This window comes from Schistocerca cancellata, chromosome 1 (genome assembly GCF_023864275.1).
Source record: "Schistocerca cancellata isolate TAMUIC-IGC-003103 chromosome 1, iqSchCanc2.1, whole genome shotgun sequence".
Classification (NCBI taxonomy): Eukaryota; Metazoa; Arthropoda; class Insecta; order Orthoptera; family Acrididae; genus Schistocerca; species Schistocerca cancellata.
The window spans coordinates 79,190,792-79,214,947 of NC_064626.1; the positions used below are offsets into that span (position 1 = coordinate 79,190,792).

Here is a 24,156-nt window from a genome sequence, read left to right on the forward strand (position 1 = left end):
TCTATAAGTCCCTCCAGATCGAATGTCATGCACTCCGCCTTGCCTTCCATATACGCCTCCTGTCCCCCACGCAGATCCTCTGTGACCTCATTCCTTTCCCCAATCTGCTCCTATTCCTCGAACATATCCGCATACTCTTCACCTCCCACCACCTTGATCCCCCTCACCCCCTGGTTGCTCCTCTCCTCTCCCTTCCCCTCCCCCTGCCACATCTTCACTGTTGTGTCCCCCCTACCCTCCATCTCTACAACCTTCATCTCCTTTCACAAGGTTGCTTCCATCAACTCCCCCTCCCGGATGATGCCCTCTCTCCCTCCATTTATCCCTCCTATCAACTCTGATCCTCACTCCCCCTCCTTTCCCCTGTCCTTTTCCTAGGCTCCCTCTCCCCCCTTCCATCCTCTTTTTTCCCCACCTCCCCTCTCTCTGCCCCCTTCTCTCCCCCGAGTCCTTTTGCATTTCCCTCCTCTGCCTTTTCCCATTCCCTCTCGCGTCGCGTCTGCCCTGCCCCTCTCCCCCTTATGAGTCCTCTCCCTCCTTTGGTTCCCCCCCATTTTTAGTTTTTTTTCCCTCTCCTCCCTCCTTGTCTTCCGCCTTCTCCAGGTCCCCCCCCCCCCATCTGCCCTTGGCTAGGAAGTGTCATCTTTGTGCCGCCATTTTCGTGCAGTGTTTTACAGTGAGTGTTCTGTGTTGTGTGTCTTTTGGAAGTGCTGCGAACGGCCATCAAACTGTCGCTGGGTGTGATTTTTTATCTCTTGCGAACAGAAACCAGACTGTCACCATGTTTTTTTTAATTGTGTGTCTACTATGTTACTTGTCTGATTCCTGTGTATTTTATTAACATTGCCAACCCCTTTGCTTTCTGTTTTAACTTTCCACGATTTTCCGCCATTTTACATTTTAAGTCACCGTTTTATCGCCTGTTTTTCTTGTTTCTTTTCTTCTTCCGTTTTTAAAAAAAGTCTGTAGGCTGTAGAGCAGCGTACTAAGCTTCTGCCAACCCGCCCCCTTCGGGGGGAATTGAAATTCAATAAGGGAAAAGAAAAAAAAAAAAGCTCAGCCAACCAGTATAATCTTGCGTACGTCTCTGGACACATCGCTTCGCCATAGACAGCTTATTTACTTTCTTGTTCTGTGTACGAGTGGACGCGGTTGTTAGGATTTCTTGTGACTCCGTTGTTTAGATCTTGTTGTTCGTTCTGTCCTTCATTGGTCGTGTCCGTCCTCTTCCGTTGTGTTGTTGTTCGCGGGCTGCTCCACGGGTCCCGCCATCAGCCTTCTGAGCTCTCTCAGCAAGATTGTTGAGAAGGTGATTCTCAAACGCATCACCAGGCACTGCATAACAAATGACATCCTGGGACCGGAGCTATTCGGCTTCAGGAATCACCACTCCACAACACAACAACTCTTACGGGTCGTTGAACATATAACACATGGCTTCAACACAAACAAAGGAACAGGGGAGGTATTCCTGGACATCGAAAAGGCTTTCGACCGTCTATGGCACAACGGCCTCATTTGCAAACTCAGTGACGCGGGAATCCCCGGCGGGCTGGTCCGTCTGACACACTCATACCTCACGGACAGGAGTTTCAACACAGACGTGCAGGGAAAACAATCAACACGACACGTTATACATGCAAGAGTGCCCCAGGGAAGCATCCTAGGGCCCCTACTGTTTAACCTCTACATAAACGATCTTCCAACCACACACAACACAACGATGGCAATCTACGCGGATGACATTGCCATCCTCGCGCACGATTGGAAACCATCAAACATTACGTCATGCATACAGACTGCACTCAGAGTGGCTGGCCCTTGGTTGGAGAAATGGCGTGTTAGAGTGTAAGACGTATGCGTTGCCGGCGATGGGCAAGGCATGGCAGAGTCTCTGACCAGAGAGTAGTATGTAGTTAGTTGTTGCTTGTCGCTAGTCGACAGTAGTCTTGACTAGTCGACAGTAGTCGGCGCGTGCCTGCGCGTGTCGGCAATCTGCTCTGGTCGGGACTCTGGAGGATGAGTATTATTGTAGAAGGTAAAGAAGCAGCCTTGCGCATACCTAGTAATGTATATTAACTGTCATCAATTTCTTTTTAAAAAAATGCCCCCAATAATAATTTTTATAATATAAAGTAATTTTTTAAAGAAAGCATTTATTTCAATTTAAAGAATATTTCCAATGCATGATCATTCCTTCCAAGAATCAGAAAAAAATATAGGCCAGCATTGCACGAAGCTGCGCCAAAAATTTTTTACGTAAGAGCAGATATATTCCCAGTTTTTATTGAGGTAAGAATTTTTCCTTTTTTTTATTCAGAATACAGGGCCGAGGCGCAGCGCTGCTGTCGTCATAAAATTTACCAGGATACTGAATTTTTTTATTATATTGGTGTTTAGGAACTGAATTTTGTGGTTACATTAAATGTGAATGCATTTCTGCACGGAGACTATAAATGGGAACCAATTTTGGTCAGAGGTTACAATATATATAAAATTCATTTAATTATTATTTTTGTGCGGAGGTTACACTTGGTTCTTGGTTTCTAAATTTAAAAAAAATTTCTGTGGGTAGGTTACAAGAGTAAACATCGACAAGTGCGAAGCCGTTCTGTTCACTAGAAGACCGAAGCAACTGCGCAAACACCGATACTGCAGACCAATAACTCTACATGCACGCCCAATACGTTTCCGTGAGAAAGTCAAATACTACGGTGTCTGGCTGGACCGGAAATTACTCTGGAGGGACCACATACAACACATGACCAACCGTGCAAGCGCGAGGCTCAAATAGCTCTACCCTATGCTCAACAGGCGTAGCACTCTGAACAGAAGGGTGTCGAGGTCCATGTACATGACACTTATTCGACCCCTGGTGACGTACGCAGCTCTTGGCTGGGGATACGCTGCGTCCACTCGCCTGCGCCGTCTGCAGCTCATACAAAACAAAGTACTCAAAATCATTAGCAATGCTCCACGATACACACGCATCGCGATCCTTCACCGGGAATACCGACTTGAGACTCTCACGGAGGTAGTCCGCAAACTCACCACAAGACTATACTGAAACTCCAGACATTCGCAGAACCAGTTTATTCTGAATCTGGGGAACTACGACCACAACCATAGATGGAAACATAAAAGACCAAAAGACATACTTGTAAGGACCTAACATCTATGGCCAAGCACACGCAAACACAACGGTACAGGTGAGCCCCTGGTTAATCAGACGCCATTGCTGGATATCCAGCTGGAACACACTGCCGAATAACTGGCACCACGCAGGGAAACCGTACCGTACACTGTGTGCAGACAAGCTCCACACACCCCCTACACAGTGAGATGATCTATGGCCGATCTCCCACTACTACATAACGATCTTGATTGTTCCAGGAATGCAGTGGCTGCAGAAAATTGGGATACATCGCCATCGCCTGCCACGGTAATGATGCGTGATACCCACACTAACAAACCCAACTTTGCATGAACTATCGCATCTAGTAAGCCGCTACTGCTCTTACTACCCATCCCACTGTCGCAGAGGTCTTTTTCCCACGGCACGAGCCATGGCACTTTTTCCCCTCTGCTCTTCAAATTGCTACCCTCATTCGCGTTTCGTCCACTATCACCTTCCACGTCTTACCCAGACGCACGGATAACATCACACCCCAGCTTCCTGTGCTCCACTTATTAGATAACTAACATGTTGACGGAGGTGACAGTAGAACTTTTGGTCTGGTCACCACGTTGGTGCGGGCGTGGAGGGGTCCCATCTCTACTATATGTCACTTCAACCGCGCGACCGTTTCGGTCGCCGCTACAACACTAACATTCTCGCTCTGACGCAGAAGAAGGGGCGTTGTTAGCTAATCTCCAGTGGACACCATTGGCGGCCCGTCGTCGTTGGATAGAAAGGCTGGAGATAGGGTTATTGGTTGAAATTCCTGCTACCGCTATTGGTTGGTCGTCATCATTGGCTAGATTCGAAACGGACAGAGCAAGAGAGGGGGAATGTTTACCCAAAATACAGGCTGATTCAAAAAGAATACCACAACTTTAAAAATGTGTATTTAATGAAAGAAACATAATATAACCTTCTGTTATACATCATTACAAAGAGTATTTAAAAAGGTTTTTTTTTCACTCAAAAACAAGTTCAGATATGTTCGATATGGCCCCCTCCAGACACTCGAGCAATATCAACCCAATACTCCAACTCGTTCCACACTCTCTGTAGCATATCAGGCGTAACAGTTTGGATAGCTGCTGTTATTTCTCGTTTCAAATCATCAATGGTGGCTGGGAGAGGTGGCCGAAACACCATATCCTTAACATACCCCCATAAGAAAAAATCGCAGGGGGTAAGTTCAGGGCTTCTTGGAGGCCAGTGATGAAGTGCTATGTCACGGGATGCCTGGCGGCCGATCCATCGCCTCGGGTAGTTGACGTTCAGGTTTCATAACTAACCTTTTTCGTAGGACTCTCCATACAGTTGATTGTGGAATTTGCAGCTCTCTGCTAGCTCTGCGAGTCGATTTTCCTGGGCTGCGAACAAATGCTTGCTGGATGCGTGCTACATTTTCATCACTCGTTCTCGGCCGTCCAGAACTTTTCCCTTTGCACAAACACCCATTCTCTGTAAACTGTTTATACCAACGTTTAATACACCACCTATCAGGAGGTTTAACACCATACTTGGTTCGAAATGCACGCTGAACAACTGTCGTCGATTCACTTCTGCCGTACTCAATAACACAAAAAGCTTTCTGTTGAGCGGTCGCCATCTTAGCATCAACTGACACTGACGCCTAGTCAACAGCGCCTCAAGTGAACAAATGTACAACTAAATGAAACTTTATAGCTCCCTTAATTCGCCGACAGATGGTGCTTAGCTCTGCCTTTTGTCGTTGCAGAGTTTCAAATTCCTAAAGTTGTGGTATTCTTTTTGAATCACCCTGTATTATTGTCCGCCGAGGTGACTTGCAGCGCGTTGTTTATGCCGCTCCCACACCACGGCCGCGTATTTACTTTCTTGATGGCGGGGAGCCACGATGCCGGAAGCCTATAGCCGTCCTCTCTATTGAAACTAGACGCATTCTTAGAAATTTCAACCGCTTCTCGGACCTTTCTTCTATAAAAGTTTGTTTCCTTAGCCAGTACACGTACGTTATTAAAGTCGATGTCAGAGACACAGTTCTCATGATGTTCTGTTACTGCCGATTTTGAACTTTGTTTTAGCCGCATGTGCCGTTCGTGTTCCTTAATGCATTCTTTAACGTATCTATTTTGTACGAGCTGTAAGTAAATAGTTTCTCTATTAAAGTTCCAACCCTCGTAGGAGGTCCCATCCTTAAAGCACGGAAGTATAAAACGAGACTTACGTGATGACGGGTGTCCTGTACAAGTAGTAGAAGAGCCTCCCTCCATGCTTTCCAACGTCTGACCATGTTACAGGGACGGTGCTCAGAGTTTTGTACGCCTCAGGGTTGGTAACTTTCAGCTTTTCGCTCAGATAGTAACCGTCAGTCAACAGGTTATCACCTCCAGCTCCTGTCGTCTGCACCACACAGTGAAGCAAATTTATCTGAAAAAAAAAAATCTTTTATTAGTTATCATACTGTGGGTTTTATGTAGACAAGGCTTTTAGTAGCCTTCACTCGTTGCACCATATCAGTGAGAATATCTTACCCCGGGCTTGTTTTCACAATACATAAGATCCGTGTGCATCTCTAGCTTATCCTTGAGGAACGCCACATTTGTGGCGTCGGGTTTGATCTTCACATGGTACTGCAAACTGCAAAGTAACGAAAAATGAACGTGTGTAGTTACGTGAGTTTTGCATGTTCACAAGTCGCCACAAGGTAACGAAAAGAAAACGTTGCTCTACAGAGTGCTATCCAGTGTTTCATACAATTAAAAACAAAAAAGAGCTTACCCATAATGAGTCATTCTAGGGTACATTACTTTGTCTCCCAGTTCACGCACTGACTCGACCGTTGGCGGTGCATCGTACATAATAGCGACACCATACTTGGCCATTGCTTCTAGCCACCCACGAAAATGTTCCTGGCTGGAAAAGAAGAGCAGGAGGCGGTAAAGTAGCTAAGTAAATAAAACGCAAAAATTTATTTTTTGAATAACAAAAATAACAAAAACTGATCTAGTATCCTTCTTTGGTTGTTTCTCTTGAGTTTACTAAAAATTATAGTATATTTGGAGGTAATAATTTCTAAAAAGCGTGTGTTGAGTAGACCAACCATGGAGACTGTGTGGTCCTCTTAGAAAACATAAAAACTTTTGGAAACGATAGGAACAGGACAGTGTTGCTCACGGAATAAAAATCATTGTACAGAAGCAGATACGATGCACTTAAGAGCAATCGTTGAAAATTATGTTCGCGAAAGCAAATATCTCGTAAGAAGAATAGAGACTAAAAGGAGGTATACAAAAGAAATAGAAAACGAAAAGCAATGGAAAGCTTGGCGTTCGAAAGAATGAATACTGCGAACTTAAAAAGGAAGTAATGCATGACAAGAAGTGGAAACAGCAAGGAATTAACGCCGAGAGAAAATTTTCGTTGTTGCTGACGAACTGTAACGGACGTTCTTCCCTCTCCTCCCCGGTTCGATTCCCGGCGGGGTCAGGGATTTTCTCTGCCTCGTGATGGCTGGATGTTGTGTGCTGTCCTTAGGTTAGTTAGGTTTACGTAGTTCTAAGTTCTAGGGGACTGATGACCACAGTAGTTAAGTCCCATAGTGCTCAGAGCCATTTTTTTCCCTCTCCAGAGAACAGCTCTTATCCAGTAAAACGTGAGTTACTGTCAGTTTTAAAGTTAATGAAAGTAGATGAATACCGACGCAGCAATCCAAAGAAGAAAAATTGCAGAGCAAGGTGAAGTTAAATGTTGTTGGAAATTGTTTCGTTCCACTACACAGTCGTGGCTCATTTCACGACGTAGCTTTTACCTGTTTACGACGTCGCTATACTTGAATCTCTGGAGGATGGATTCGAAGTTTTCGGCATTCCAGCCAGCCTTGGGCAGCCTGTAGGTCTCATCGAGCCACTTCTTCTGGTCTTCCGGGTGGAAGCTGCGGTCCTGGAGCCACTCCAGCGTGTACTGGCTGCTGTGGCCGTCTGACCACTTCACAGATAACTTTTCTCCGTCGGCCTGCAAGAAAGAGGAAGATATCCAGTCACAGTTCAAACTCATTGAATAGTATCGTTGAGAAGGTTGATGGTCCACATACAGGATGACGGGAAGTCCATTTCCGTATTTCTGAATGTCGCGGAGCTCCTTTGACGAACTTTGCTGAAAGTGCTTTTGGCATTCTTTTCAACGATTGGAGATTTTTCCATCGACTTTTGAATTAATCTCTAGAAATTCCTGAAGATACGGGGGCTATTCGGAATGTAATGCCCGACAGAACGCGAAATGGAAATCACAGTGATAACCTGTTGAGGCTTTGCACAGAGGAGTTGGGCAGTATCTCTTGTGTGCCCTTTTGATCGTGTCACGTCATTCTTTTCTGCTCTGAGGGCATAGTGAGCACGTCAAGATGCTTAGAAAACAATGTCTCCTGCCTAGTGTGAAGGCCTGGTGAGAGATTTCGCCTAATCTCATGCAGCCCACATAGCAGAGTTGTCATGCGTTTCCTTCATGACAATTCTCGGCCGCGCTCTGCAGGGTCAATGAAGATGGGAAGTGTTTGATCATATGCAATGTCGAGTCGGAGCAGCGACTATGTAGAGAAGTAGCTGGAAAGTATATCTAACTGTTGGAAATAAAACATTTTGACAGTGGTTTCCATTTCGCGCCCAATCGGACCTTACTTTCCGAACAGCCCTCGTATTTTAAGAAGCAGGTGTGTGTTTCACAATTATGTACGTGACTGAGATGAATACAGATTTGAGGACACTCTGACTACTTACGTTAAATGTCAACAGGTCCAACGCAAGCAGCAAGAAATGTTAATGGCGTGTGTGACGAATTTGCAGAATACGTTACCAGCACAGAGGGGCAATTACCACGATTGTTTTAAAATATCTTTGATGACCAAGCTCAAAATATCAATGAAATGAAACATTTCTTTGTCTACTTAGTCGTTTAATGACACTGAAAATGTGTTATACGTTCAGTTTGTCATGGCACACCAGATATCCTCTTCTATGAAGGACGTTTGCCTCCATGAAATGAATGTCTCCCATGCTTTAATCTTCTCCAGTTTATTTATGCAGGGTGGTCCATTGATCGTGACCGGGCCAGATACCTCACGAAATAAGCGCCAAACGAAAAAACTGCAAAGAACGAAACTTGTCTAGCTTGATGAGGGAAACTAGATGGCGCTATGGTTGGCCCGCTAGATGGTGCTGCCATATGTCAAACGGATAACAACTGCGTTTCTTAAAAATAGGAACCCCCATTTTCATTACACATTCGTGTAGTACGTAAAGAGATACGAATGTTTTAGTTGGACCACATTATATTGTTAATGTTACAATGCGGTACAACCGCACTATCAAAGATTGCACTTACTTTAGGTTCCCTCAAACACCTCTATTTTCCTGCATTTATTTATTTCTGTTTATCTGATTGATATTGCTTAAGTTCCTTATGTATTCTGTAGTTACATTGATAATTGTCTCTTCTTTTGATTGGTTTGTGCATCACTCTCCATGTTTCATACCTCCTGATGTAGCCTTGTCTAGTACTAATTTTATTTTATTTTATTAGTTCTGTTTATTAATAGAAACTGTTATGAAGGCATGCTATTCCTGTTTTGTGCTAAAGGTTTTCTTGTCTACTCCATTGTTATTTATGTACTGTTCAATCTTTACTTTTTCATTGCATTACCACCACACTGTCAAAGATGTTACTTACTGTATGTTTCTACTTCAGTCATGGCGTGTTACTTCTCTTCCAATGTTGTTTGCAAACATTGTAACTTCTTTGGTGATAATACTCAGTAAATGTCTGAAGATGGCCTTGTAAGCCGAAAACCGGTTAACAACAAAAGTAATATTATAGAACATAAGCAAAGTGGTGCTTTTCATTTGTTATAAAACAGTTCATAATGTCTAGAGAACTGGCGTTAATACCGATCCAGGGGACAAGGGATTGAGACTTGCCCGCATCTCGTGGTCGTGCGGTAGCGTTCTCGGTTCCCACGCCCGGGTTCCCGGGTTCGATTCCCGGCGGGGTCAGGGATTTTCTCTGCCTCGTGATGGCTGGGTGTTGTGTGCTGTCCTTAGGTTAGTTAGGTTTAAGTAGTTCTAAGTTCTAGGGGACTGATGACCATAGACGTTAAGTCCCATAGTGCTCAGAGCCATTTTTTTTTATTCAGACTTACCTGTATGTCAGCAGGCTTGACGTTGGTGTCCAACTCGTCCCAGTAGATGATGCGCGACATCTGCTGGCTGTTGAAGCACTTGGGGCACTGGCAGTTGTCCCTGAGCCACATGGTGGGAAACTTGTGGTGCTCCCCAGAGGGCAGCTGTAGCGACACCAGCTCACCGTCCACCGTCGCCACAGGTTTTGGGTGCTGCACACAGCATAAGACAAACAGATTACTATTCTGTCGCGAGTATTATTATTACTTCTTCATTATCCCGCGTTATAGTACACAGTACTGTAAACTTACGTTAGTCCTAAAACTCTTGAAAACGTTAAATGATGCCCACTCATCTAACTAAGGCCACTTCATCACCGAAACTGCTCCTAATAATCATCAACTCATTACAAAGGAGACTTACTACAGAGTCTTAATGTTGAACCCTGAGTTCCCATCCGCAACTACGCAGATGTTTTCGCATAATGACTTAACTCCAAATTTACATCATACGGAAACTACCCTCGCGCATGTTTCCCTTGGGCCATACATAGTACATGCAACCAATCCCACCCCACATACAGCTGGACATAGAAACCATAACTTCTTAACTTACAGCTGAATTAAATGTATGTGCGCTGTTAACGAACGCTCGTCGTCACTAGAAGCCAATAGATGAAGGTTTCTAACAGCCATCCTACAGAATGTATCCATCCACTCGGGAAACTCTGATGTCTGCCCTACATTCATCATCATGTCAATTGTATCAGCTCTCATAAAGAAGACCACTCCATCTTCAGCTACTTGAACAACTCAGTTTAAGCTGCACGCTCTCCTTGTAACACTTAAATTCGCAGAAGTCCATTCTTGGTTTCACAGTCCCACATTTCCATGAAAACGGACAACCTTATCTAAGATATTCCGCCAGGTGAGATCACACGTCTAATGCTTCACACTTTTTCCTCACGTAATCCACAATATCTCCGAACACTGGATCAGACCACACTAGATGAGGATTTTTCTCTGCAAATCAAAAAAGCACCGTGATCTTACACTTTATATCAATGTCACCAGTATCTTAATATACCAACGAATCGTGAGCGACATCTCTTCATTTATCAACAACATCAAAACACGTGTAACCACTTTCTCAAGATTTTTCATATTCCAGTTCCATTAAAAACCTATTTAAGAGTATTATGTTGTTAGACTGAAGAAGAGAAAAGTGTTCTGTTGTCAACCCACCATACGCCGTATGTGATAGGGAATGACAAACTAAAACTGGCCTGGAAAATATTTCACACACCTTAAGTTAAACAACACAGCTGATATCACTTGCATCTGGAAATTGGATTGATTGTCTTAAGCTACGCGAAACGTTTTCTGGGCCAGTTTTTATTTTGTCCACTCTGCAAATAACTATACCTGGGATTTCTCATTAATATCCTCCAACTTGCTGTTGCAAGACTAACACATCTTTTTCAGTCAGTTCGCAGACTTTCACCAGCAAATCACTTCAATCAGACCTTCGACTTAGTGTGAGTGGCACGATTCCTGTCCTCAAAACGATTACGGTTGGTATCTAAATAGTTTAACATGGTGTTTCTCTATTTGCTTCCTTTAGATGCGTTAAAAATCGCATACGTAGCTAAAGTCAGTAATAAATGCTGGTGTTATGGGCGAGTCCTAATGGTTCAAGAAACTTTCATCCCCAGGTCAGTATTCGGCCATCAGAAAGAGAGATAATGACATGAAGTTTCTGATTGTCCTCCAACATACTGGGTAAAAGATCAAGCTAATGGAGTAACGACATAGGGACACGCCATTTGATGTCTGCTTAGACCAAGCACTAAAGAAAGGAGAAATTTGAAAAAGGAATTACAGTTTAGGGAGAAGAAATGACATTTTAACTGTGTAACGGCGGCAAAGGACTTAGATAAGATGAACAGAATAAAATTTCTTCAAGAAGTTCATAAAATGAGCATCAGCAGAAGTAACACACAGTTAACTGAGACCATTCGGTGAAGCTAGGGGAATTAGATTAGAAAATAAGACACTAAAAATAACAGAAAAGTTTTGCTCCTTGGGTAATAAAATAACTGACGACTGCAAAAGTGAAGAGAAATGCCAAGGAAAACTTTTCTCGGAAAGACAAATGATTACCACCAAATACAAATTTAAACGTTAAGAAGTCTTTCTCTGAAGGAATTTGTCTGGAGTGTAGCCTCAAACGAAAGTGAAAGAAGACGATAAACATTACAGACAGAATAGAACCTTTTGAAATGTGGCGCTACAGATGGTTCAAAATGGTTCAAATGGCTCTGAGCACTATGGGACTTAATATCTGAGGTCATCAGTCCCCTAGAACTTAGAACTACTTAAACCTAACTAACCTAAGGACATCACACACATCCATGCCCGAGGCAGGATTCGAACCTGCGACCGTAGCAGTCGCACGGTTCCGAACTGAAGCTACAGATGGTTTCCGAAGCTTCAATACTAGTGAAGGGGTAAGGAAATAAGTTTACGGTACGACTAAAGGAAGGGACAGGTTGATCAAACACTCCGTGAATCAACTAGTAATAATTATTTTTGGTAATGGGGGGCGGTGTAGGCGCTAAAAATTGAAGAGAGATACTTGATCCTGTTTGAGAGGGGTGGACTAAGCGCCGACGATGAGCTTCATACTAACTCTTCCCTTGACTTTGATATTCATTTATAACAACGAAACATTCATCCATAACGCCAAAAACACTGCACTGTACAAGTTTTCAGCGTAGTTACTCTAAATCAGAGTCCAGAGTAGTGAAATGTGCAGAATCTCAATCAATCAATATTCATGCTTTACGATAAAGTAAATTATGTCACGGGGCTAGTAGTGTATGTTTGATGTATCAGAGACGCAACACAGATAATTTGAGTATCTGCCATCGCAAACATTTTTGCTCGCAGACTACGATTTCAGAGAGGAAGATGAAAATAATATCATTGTTTTTTGAGACAATATAGGCCTACAGGCAAGATGAGAATATTTCTTATCCGCAATTATCCGCGTGTTCGGAGACAATAAAAAAAGAATCATTCCTGGTGAATATTACAAAACACCCTGCCCATAATGTTTACAAAACGCGCTGCCTATAATGTTTTATCATTGACATTAATGCTGACGAACGTTTACAGTACAGAATGAAATTTTCACTCTGCAGCGGAATGTGAGCTGATATGAAACTTGCTTGCAGATTAAAACCGTGTGCCGGAACGAGACTCGAACTCGGGATCTTCGCCTTTCGCGGGCAAGTGCTCTACCGACAGAGCTGCCCAAGCGCGACTCACGACCCGCCCTCACAGCCTTAATCCCTCAAAAGACAAAGGTCCCGAGTTTGAGTCTCGGTCCGGCACTCAGTTTTAATCTGCCAGGAAGTTTCGTTTGCAGTATTGTTTAGCGATTGTTGTTGATCTCAATGAAGAGGCAGAGCAGATGCATAACGAAAGACCCTCATTTTAATACTCTATGTCTTTCTATTAAAATCGCAACCATTACGAAGAGACTTTCAATGACTTTCATTCCTCCGAGTGTTAGAATTTAATTTGCTCTTTTTATTCAGTCAAAGATAAAATTTCACTTTTCAGTTCACTACGTATTCAGCCAATAAAATGTTACAAGTGGCTCTGGATGTTACAGCACAGTAAACAGAAACATGAACTACGTGTTACATTTTTGCAATAAGGCAAAGTGAAATACAATAGTTGTAAAAAATTATGACTTTTTTATATTTGTTAATGTTGCCTTTTCTTTGTTTCATGAGCAAAACTCTGGCATGCTGGAGCATAAAAAAATAAAAACAGCTTATTAACAGAAAACTGCTAGAAGCAAGATGTGCAAACAAACTTTCTAAGTATTGGTAGAGCGAGCCAGACGAGTTTTAAAGAAAATTATTACTACTCTTCTTGTGTTTACATAGTACTCTAGTACTCAAAATTCAGCAAATAGGTTTGATAAATTCAAAATTCAGCTAATAGGTTTGATAAATTTCGTTAGTAGCGATGTTTTAGTTTTTAGTATTTTTGTGGGGACCAGATTGTGGTGTAGTAGGATGTTCAAGGATGCAAAACATAACTAGGTTGCCGCTTTATATTAGACGCTTTTATGTGTGTCATCTGAAAATTAGACTAATTAATTAATTTAATGAAGAAAAAATAAGAGAAGCTGTTGATTTTATTTACTACTAGCAAACCAGCAATGCTTTGTAGTCGCTAAATACGTATGGCAATTGGATATAGGCCTATATCCTAATATCCTTCTCCGCTCTCTCTCTGTCCATCTTCTTCCCTCTCTCTATATCAATTTCCTCCCTCCTTTCTGTCCATGTCCTCTTCCTCCTCTCTCTGATGTTGACCTTTGTTTATTGTTATTCCCAATGAATCATATTCCAACATTTGAGTTGGAACTAAAGCCACTGAAAATGAATGGGTAAATTGGTTGGGTATATGAGGTTGAGAGACTTTTCTGCTGCTGGATGTGTGAGGATAGTAGCTTCATTGACAGTATTTAGCGTAGTTTTAATAGGATTACGAAGTTTCGGATGATTCAGATACCATAACAGTAGCGTAATCATAAGCCCATAAGCCATAAATACAACTTTCCTGTTTTCTGTGAAAACTATCAGAAAGAAAAATCAGTACATAGCTGCGTATGCACTTTTTGATATATATATATATATATATATATATATATATATATATATATATATATAATATGGAGAAAGAATATATACATAAGAGAACCATTTTTTCTAAAGGTTTAATAGTCGTGGTATTGTAGTCAAAACTGACTGTAAGAAAAAGCGAAACCACATACATTCACAGCACAACGTAGCACAGCATTTTCTTTCTCGCAGTCTGTTTCAACAGAAAACCTGTACATTGTTGTTTAAAAAATTGTCAGCCTATGTCTGTCAGAGAGTATCGTGTAAAATTATGAAGTAAGTTAGCCAGCTACTTTTGAAGACTTTTAATAACAACATTTAACAACAACTTGTTTTTATACAGTAGTGTAGAGTAATAAGTACGGCAAAGCTTCCAAAGAGCAAAAGATGGGAGCAACCAAAGTAACGTTGAGAACGGCGCGGAAGCTGAACTTAGGTATTTAAATAACTGAAACTATCGATCAGATGTTGGAAATGTTAGAAAAATAGTTCTTTTGATCAGAGCAATGACTATTGTACCAACATGGATAGCTGAAAGTTGATCAGCACAAATTAGGATATCAGGTGAAGTTTATAAAATCAGCCAGGCACAGACAGGGGTAGCAGAACTTTTCGTCAGTTATCACGTGAAGTTTCTGAAATTATCCAAGCGCAGACGGGGGTAGAAGGAACAGTCTGCAAATTATCAGAAAAAGTAAACAATACTTCAGTTGAACAGGAAAGAATTTTAATGGGGCACTTTGATGCACATACATATCAGACGGATAACGAATTGTCTAAATGGTCTTCTGAGAAGGACAAACAAATTAGTATAGTAAATCACACAAAATTTAATGTATGAGAGGAGAAAGACTGACTAACAACTTCTAAAAAATGTAGAAACTGACAATAAAATTAAAGAAGCAGTGATTAGCGGCTTGACAGAAGTTCAGTCTCGGCAGAAGGCCTGAATAGGGCAAGTACAGATGGAACTTTAGAGCTTAAGAGAAACTGTAGGTCAACATTTTGCCATATGGCGCAATACCATTTTGGAAGAGATAAAATCAGTTAAAGAGTATAGAGTGTACAAGAAAATGTGTGAATAAGGTATCACTCATGGATAGCATTTATGTGGCACTTCAGTCTCCCCCAAAGTTACAGAGCAGTAGGGATATGAGCCAGCTGCTCAAGTTCCAATCAAACAAACATATGGCATGGGACAGTAACCATACACTTCAGCTTGCGTTGAGTTCCATTCCAAGTATTTTTGACCAAGTAATTATAAAAATTAACGAGTGACTATCTAAATGTTAGCCAGCAATCAGAACTGAAAAGCACTCTCCTCAAATACATAAATGTGCAAGACTCTAAAATAACCATCTTTGTACATGTTACAACTGCACTCTTTAAAATAATACCCATAAATAATTGTCTACATTATGCAAAGCTGCGCTTCAAAAATTCACTTCTTTTTACTGGCGTAACTTTATTCACTTTAATTGTATACAAGGAATTGTTTTGTATTGTACGAGATTACCTTGTGTTTTACGACTCAGTAACGGTGGAGATGTGTGTGTATCCAGAGATACCGCTTACGGTTTTCCCTAATACTAAGTCAAAGATTGTTACTAAAGAAGCATAACACCCCTCTCAAAAAATAAGAAATGTTGCATGTAAAAATCACTCTGAAAATATAATTTTAGTAAGGCCTTCCGCAAAAGAGATATTTTAAAAGGAAATAATTTTGCAGTTATTAGTGACAAGAAAGTGATAAAACTACACTCCTGGAAATGGAAAAAAGAACACATTGACACCGGTGTGTCAGACCCACCATACTTGCTCCGGACACTGCGAGAGGGCTGTACAAGCAATGATCACACGCACGGCACAGCGGACACACCAGGAACAGCGGTGTTGGCCGTCGAATGGCGCTAGCTGCGCAGCATTTGTGCACCGCCGCCGTCAGTGTCAGCCAGTTTGCCGTGGCATACGGAGCTCCATCGCAGTCTTTAACACTGGTAGCATGCCGCGACAGCGTGGACGTGAACCGTATGTGCAGTTGACGGACTTTGAGCGAGGGCGTATAGTGGGCATGCGGGAGGCCGGGTGGACGTACCGCCGAATTGCTCAACACGTGGGGCGTGAGGTCTCCACAGTACATCGATGTTGTCGCCAGTGGTCGGCGGAAGGTGCACGTGCCCGTCGACCTGGGACCGGACCGCAGCGACGCACGGATGCACGCCAAGACCGTAGGATCCTACGCAGTGCCGTAGGGGACCGCACCGCCACTTCCCAGCAAATTAGGGACACTGTTGCTCCTGGGGTATCGGCGAGGACCATTCGCAACCGTCTCCATGAAGCTGGGCTACGGTCCCGCACACCGTTAGGCCGTCTTCCGCTCACGCCCCAACATCGTGCAGCCCGCCTCCAGTGGTGTCGCGACAGGCGTGAATGGAGGGACGAATGGAGACGTGTCGTCTTCAGCGATGAGAGTCGCTTCTGCCTTGGTGCCAATGATGGTCGTATGCGTGTTTGGCGCCGTGCAGGTGAGCGCCACAATCAGGACTGCATACGACCGAGGCACACAGGGCCAACACCCGGCATCATGGTGTGGGGAGCGATCTCCTACACTGGCCGTACACCACTGGTGATCGTCGAGGGGACACTGAATAGTGCACGGTACATCCAAACCGTCATCGAACCCATCGTTCTACCATTCCTAGACCGGCAAGGGAACTTGCTGTTCCAACAGGACAATGCACGTCCGCATGTATCCCGTGCCACCCAACGTGCTCTAGAAGGTGTAAGTCAACTACCCTGGCCAGCAAGATCTCCGGATCTGTTCCCCATTGAGCATGTTTGGGACTGGATGAAGCGTCGTCTCACGCGGTCTGCACGTCCAGCACGAACGCTGGTCCAACTGAGGCGCCAGGTGGAAATGGCATGGCAAGCCGTTCCTCAGAACTACATGCAGCATCTCTACGATCGTCTCCATGGGAGAATAGCAGCCTGCATTGCTGCGAAAGGTGGATATACACTGTACTAGTGCCGACATTGTGCATGCTCTGTTGCCTGTGTCTATGTGCCTGTGGTTCTGTCAGTGTGATCATGTGATGTATCTGACCCCAGGAATGTGTCAATAAAGTTTCCACTTCCTGGGACAATGAATTCACGGTGTTCTTATTTCAATTTCCAGGAGTGTATAACGGTGTCAGAGATGTTTACAAGCAGAAAGTCTTTTCCCATTGTGGGATTTGTAGCGACAAAGTCAAATAAAGCATAGAATACTATGAATTATGCCTGTGGTCTATTAGTGTGTACTGGCTACATCAGAGATGCATCGCAGGTAATTTAAATCTCTGCCATCGCATATATTTTTGCTCGCTGACTCCTATTTCGAAGAGGAACTCGAAAAGTAATATCGCTGTCTTCCTAACCTTTATACTGACAAGAAATGACGCTTTGTTACACGCCGCGGAGTCCCCGTTTTATATTCAGAGATAATAAAAAAATCATGTTTTGGTGAGTGTTACGAAAAGACTGGCTTTATCCTCAACGTTATAGCTAACGAATTATTGATAATCAATATTTACGTTACAGTTTAGTATTTTTTGTTGGTTTCAATGAAGATTCAGATGCAAGAAGAAAGAAGTTCAGTCTCTTTCTAAATAGATCATAACCATTGTCAACAGACTTTCAATAACTATCCGTCCTGAGTGAATTACAATTTATTTTGCCATTTACATTTTGTCAAAGATACAATTTAACGTATTCAAGTTTCAACTCATTATGTACTAGGCTATGCTTTGCAGTTGCTAATTATGTATGGTACTCGGATATATGTCCTAATCTCCTCCTCCCCCCTGCCTCTGTCCATCTCCTCTCCCCTTTCTCTCTCTTCATCTCCTTCTCCTTCCCCTGTCTCTGTCCATCACTTCCGACCACCTCTCACTGTAGATCACTTTCCTCCTCTTACTCCATTCCCCCCTACTCCCTCTCTCTCAGCATGTCTTCCTTCCCATTTTCCTTGTCGATTCATATAGATATGTTTCAAGTAAATCAGTCAAGAGCTTTTCAAGATTTTTGCTAACAATGTTTCGGTGTTCGCTATTATACACATATCAAAAAAAGTTTTGCATCACCTCGGTTCCGAGAGTTCCGGAACCCGTAAAAAAATTGGAATAGAATTCAACATAAACATCATTTACGCCCTTTTTATTACTCATGAAAACCACACCTTACATGTTGTATCACGATACAGCGAGACCTTCAGAGATGGTGGTCCACATTGCTGTACACACCGGTACTTCTAATACCCAGTAGCACGTCCTCTTGCATTGATACCTGCCTGTATTCGTCGTGGCTACTATCCGCAAGTTCATCAACGCACTGTTGGTGCAGATTGACCCACTCCTCTACGGCGATTCGACGTAGATCCCTCAGAGTGGTTGGTGAGTCACGTCGTTCATTAACAGCCCTTTTAAATCTATCCTAGGCATGTTCGATAGGGTCTGGAGAACATGCTGGCCACTTTAGTCGAGCAATGTCGTTATCCTGAAGGGAGTCACTCACAAGATGTGCACGGTGGGGGAGCGAATTGTCGTCCATGATACGAATGCCTCGCCAATATGTTGCCGATAAGATTGCACTATCGGTCGGAGGACGGAATTCACGAATCGCACAGCCTTTACGGCACCTTCCGTGACCACCAGTGGCGTATGTCGGCCCCCACATAATGCTACCCCAAAACATCGGGGAACATCCACCTTGCTGCACTCGCTGGACAGTGCGTCTAAGGAGTTCATCCTCACCGTGTTGCCTCCAAACATGTCTCGAAGACTGTGTGGTTGAAGACACATGCGACACTCGTCGGTGAAGAGGACGTGATGCCAATCGTGAGCGGTCCATTTTGCATGTTGTTGGGCCCATCTGTACCGCGCTGCATGGCGTCGTGGTTGCAAAGATGGACCTCGCCATGGACGTGCATCATGCAGCCTATTGCACACAATATGAGTCGTAACACGACGTCGTGTGGCTACACGAAAAGCATTATTCAACATGGTGGCGTTGCTGTCAGGGTTCCTCCGACCCATATTCCGTAGCTACCGGTCATCCATTGCGAAAGTAGCCCTTGGGCGGCCTGAGGGAAGCATGTCAGGGACCGTTCCCGTCTGTCTGTATCTCCTCCATGACCGAACAACATGGCTTTGGTTCACTCCGAGACGCCTGGACACTTCCATTGTTGAGAGCCCTTCCTGGCACAAAGTAACTATTGTGTTGGCAGAAGAGCCAACACCGTGTTGCTAGAGGAGGCCGAAATGCACGCCTTTAATCTCACGCAGGCTGGCGTGAGGTCTGGGAAATGACAATGTAATTAATATAGCCAATAAGGTACGTTGCTGCTGGAATACTTAACTTTAATCCATAATTGGTGTACATCGCTCTTGACTGTACAGGTTTTACAATCTCAATATTAACTGGTAATGGCGTCTTGCTAGGTCGTAGCAAATGACGTAGCTGAAGGCTATGCTAACTATCGTCTCGGCAAATGAGAGCGTAGTTGTCAGTGTAGCATCGCTAGCAAAGTCGGCTGTACAACTGGGACGAGTGCTAGGACGTCTCACTAGACCTGCCGTGTGGCGGCGCTCGGTCTGCAATCACTGACAGTGGCGACACGCGGGTCCGGCGTATACTCGCGGACCGCGGCCGATTTAAAGGCTACCACCTAGCAAGTGTGGTGTCTGCCGGTGACACCACAGTAGCAATGCGGACGAGATCGAACCGCGGTATTGACCGTCTAGGCATGGTTGAACTACAGACGACACGAGCCGTGTACGTCCTTCCTGGAGGAATGACTGGAACTGATGGGCTGTCGGGTCCCCTCTGTCTAATAGGCGCTGCACATGCATGGTTGTTTACATCTTTGGGCGGGTTTACTGACATCTCTGAACAGTGAAAGGGACTGTGTCTGTAATACAATATCATCAGGAGTTCCGGGAACCAGGGTGATGCAAAACTTTTTTGATGTGTGTATTTTATAAATGTACAGGGTGATTCAAAAAGAATACCACAACTTTAGGAATTTAAATCTCTGCAACGACAAAAGGCAGAGCTAAGCACTATCTGTCGGCGAATTAAGGGAGCTATAAAGTTTCATTTAGTTTTACATTTGTTCTCTTGAGGCGCTGTTGACTAGGCGTCGGCGTCAGTTGATGCTAAGATGGCGACCGCTCAACAGAAAGCTTTTTGTGTTATTGAGTGCGGCAAAAGTGAATCGACAACAGTTGTTCAGCGTGCATTTCGAACGAAGTATGGTGTTAAACCTCCTGATAGGTGGTGTATTAAACGTTGGTATGAACAGTTTACAGAGAATGGGTGTTTGTGCAAAGGGAAAAGTTCTGGACGGCCGAGAACGAGTGATGAAAATGTAGCACGCATCCAGCAAGCATTTGTTCGCAGCCCAGGAAAATCGACTCGCAGAGCTAGCAGAGAGCTGCAAATTCCACAATCAACTGTATGGAGAGTCCTACGAAAAAGGTTAGTTATGAAACCTGAACGTCAACTACCCGAGGCGATGGATCGGCCGCCAGGCAGCCTGTGACAGAGCACTTCATCACTGGCCTCCAAGAAGCCCTGATCTTACCCCCTGCGATTTTTTCTTATGGGGGTATGTTAAGGATATGGTGTTTCGGCCACCTCTCCCAGCCACCATTGATGATTTGAAACGAGAAATAACAGCAGCTATCCAAACTGTTACGCCTGATATGCTACAGAGAGTGTGGAACGAGTTGGAGTATCGGGTTGATATTGCTCGAGTGTCTGGAGGGGGCCATATTGAACATCTCTGAACTTGTTTTTGAGTGAAAAAAAAAACCTTTTTAAATACTCTTTGTAATGATGTATAACAGAAGTTTATATTATGTTTCTTTCATTAAATACACATTTTTAAAGTTGTGGTATTCTTTTTGAATCACCCTGTATTTACGTTGAAGAGAAGACGCTCAGCAGGTATACAGGGTGTTCGGAAATTCCTGTTACAAACTTGTGGGACTTGCAGAGGGGAGTGGGTACATAATATTTTGAATAGGAACCCGTGTCAATGGTAACAGTTCAGATGTGTAACGCGTCCACATCTGCTTCCACTCAGGCTAACTGGTCCTTCATCCTCGATCTTCCTACGAGACGTACTGCACCCCTTCTTGGAAGCTGTGCCATTGATAGTCCTTCAGGAAACGACGTGGCTTTAGCGTGAATTTGCTCCACCTCGCTCTTCAACAGACGATATGGTGAAAGAATATAGACCGAAGTGGTCCAAATGCGTGGCCGCCGTGACCGCGGGATTTAACTCCTATGAACCACTTCTTGCGAGATTGTAAGCAAAGTTTAATTTACGAGTCTCCTACGGATACAGAGGGTGATCTGCTGACGCGAGTGCTGACCGCTGCACTGGACATCGTGGAGACCTCAGGTCGGATGAGGTGTGTGTCCAGGACGTGCTCCGAATGTACAATGTCTGTAACAACGTTGGTGGTAGCGACATCGAGCCGCTGTCGTAATGCATCAAAACTGTTCTGTCTGTACAGTGTTCTGGGTTGTTTTTAGTATTGGAATTGTGGTGTCACCGCCAGAACACCACACTTGCTAGGTGGTAGCTTTAAATCGGCCGCGGTCCGCTAGTATACGACGGACCCGCGTGTCGCCACTGTCAGTAATTGCAGACCGAGCGCCACCACAAGGCAGGTCTAAAGAGACGTACTAGCACTCGCCCCAGTTGTACAGCCGACGTTGCTAGCCATGGTTCACTGAGAATTACGCTCTCATTTGCCGAGACGATAGTTAGCATAGCCTTCAGCTACGATTGCTACGGCCTAGCAAGGCGCCGTATTCCATTTATATTGCGAGTCTATTATTGTATCATCAAGAGCAATGTTCTACAAATGTGGATTAAAGTTAAGTATTCCAGAAGCTACGTACTTTTCTTTATAGCATTCATTCCGTATCCTGTTTCAGACCTCACGCCAGCCTTCTTGAGTTTAACGCGTGCATTTCGGCCTTCTCTAGCTATACAACAGGAATAATGTAAACACATAATGTTTAACTATTAAAACAAATGTGGTTAAGTGATAAATGGGTGATTGGTTACGGTTCTTTTCGAATTGTTGCCTAATAAATTCAGTGCGTCACGCCTAATTCCTCAAGCAGAAGTGGATGAGCTACACATATGAATTGAAATCGTCGTAGAACGGAAACGGTACGTTTCCGAACACAAGTTCCTATACTAAATATTACGTAATCACACCCCTGTACAAGTCCTAGAAGTTTGTAACGGGAATTTCCGAACACCCAGTACAAGAACACACGCGTATTCGAAAGCAACGTCGTATCAAAATTTCAAAGCCATCGGTGAAGAACTTCCAGACATTATGAAATAATGAACATTTACATCTCTACTTATACTGATGAAGGCAGTAGTCTCGTACAGAAAAAAGTATTAGGAACAGCAAACCACCTACAGCAGGGCCTTTACGAAGGAACGTGGCGAGATGCCCCATGTGCTGAACAATCAGTAGCAAGTGCGCGATTAACTGCCGTACATGTAGAACAGAGGGTAAGCCTTGGAGTTGTAGGAGTGTTGGCCGTACCTGCTGAGCTGCTGCACCAGTCTGAGTGGACAACAAGCGGCTCTTCCTGCCCACAGACACCAGAGAGCGAGACGCACTTGCCACCAGGTTACGCAGCATTTTCTTTGCCCTGCAACACAGAGAGGACAAACACTGCTCACTGGACAGTAGTGGCCGCCTCCGAACTCAAAGTAATGTTCGCTGTGACATACAGTATCGTAATATTGTTGGTAGTATCACTAAATGTCACAGTTATTGTCATTATTGCTATTATCATTATTATTATTATTATTATTATTATTGTTACTATCAGTGGCTGCAGCTGTAACAGTACAAGTAACGCCAGTATTGTTAGTTCATACTCAATATACAGGGTGTTTCAAAAATGACCGGTATATTTGAAACGGCAATAAAAACTAAACGAGCAGCGATAGAAATACACCGTTTGTTGCAATATGCTTGGGACAACAGTACATTTTCAGACGGACAAACTTTCGAAATTACAGTAGTTACAATGTTCAACAACAGATGGTGCTGCAAGTCATGTGAAAGATATAGAAGACAACGCAGTCTCTGGGTGCGCCATTCTGTACGTCGTCTTTCTGCTGTAAGCGTGTGCTGTTCACAACGTGCAAGTGTGCTGTGGACAACATGGTTTATTCCTTAGAACAGAGGATTTTTCTGGTGTTGGAATTCCACCGCCTAGAACACAGTGTTGTTGCAACAAGACCAAGTTTTCAACGGAGGTTTAATGTAACCAAAGGACCGAAAAGCGATACAATAAAGGATCTGTTTGAAAAATTACAACGGACTGGGAACGTGACGGATGAACGTGCTGGAAAGGTAGGGCGACCGCGTACGGCAACCACAGAGGGCAACGCGCAGCTAGTGCAGCAGGTGATCCGACAGCGGCCCCGGGTTTCCGTTCGCCGTGTTGCAGCTACGGTCCAAATGACGCCAACGTCCACGTATCGTCTCATGCGCCAGAGTTTACACCTCTATCCGTACAAAATTCAAACGCGGCAACCCCTCAGCGCCGCTACCATTGCTGCACGAGAGACATAACGATATAGTGCACAGGATTGATGACGGCGATATGCATGTGGGCAGCATTTGGTTTACTGACGAAGCTTATTTTTACCTGGACGGCTTCGTCAATAAACACAACTGGCGCATATGGGGAACCGAAAAGCCCCATGTTGCAGTCCCATCGTCCCTGCATCCTCAAAAAGTACTGGTCTGGGCCGCCATTTCTTCCAAAGGAATCATTGGCCCATTTTTCAGATCCGAAACGATTACTGCATCACGCTATCTGGACATTCTTCGTGAATTTGTGGCGGTACAAACTGCCTTAGACGACACTGCGAACACCTCGTGGTTTATGCAAGATGGTGCCCGGCCACATCGCACGGCCGACGTCTTTAATTTCCTGAATGAATATTTCGATGATCGTGTGATTGCTTTGGGCTATCCGAAACATACAGGAGGCGACGTGGATTGGCCTCCCTATTCGCCAGACATGAA

At 44.0% G+C, this 24,156-nt stretch overlaps 1 protein-coding gene across 1 annotated transcript in view; it reads right to left on the reverse strand.

Moving 5' to 3' along the window:
- LOC126165650 (gamma-butyrobetaine dioxygenase-like) overlaps positions 1-22,782 on the reverse strand; it is a 56,110-nt gene extending 33,328 nt beyond the window's left edge. Inside the window, exons 1-6 of the mRNA XM_049920338.1 lie at positions 22,654-22,782; positions 9,348-9,539; positions 6,966-7,168; positions 5,936-6,070; positions 5,689-5,794; positions 5,382-5,584 (exon numbers count right to left, since the gene is read on the reverse strand). Of these exons, the coding sequence (XP_049776295.1) occupies positions 5,382-5,584; positions 5,689-5,794; positions 5,936-6,070; positions 6,966-7,168; positions 9,348-9,539; positions 22,654-22,752 (938 nt within the window). The 5' untranslated portion in view covers positions 22,753-22,782. The remainder of the gene's footprint in view (positions 1-5,381; positions 5,585-5,688; positions 5,795-5,935; positions 6,071-6,965; positions 7,169-9,347; positions 9,540-22,653) is intronic.
- Positions 22,783-24,156: the final 1,374 nt, after the last annotated feature.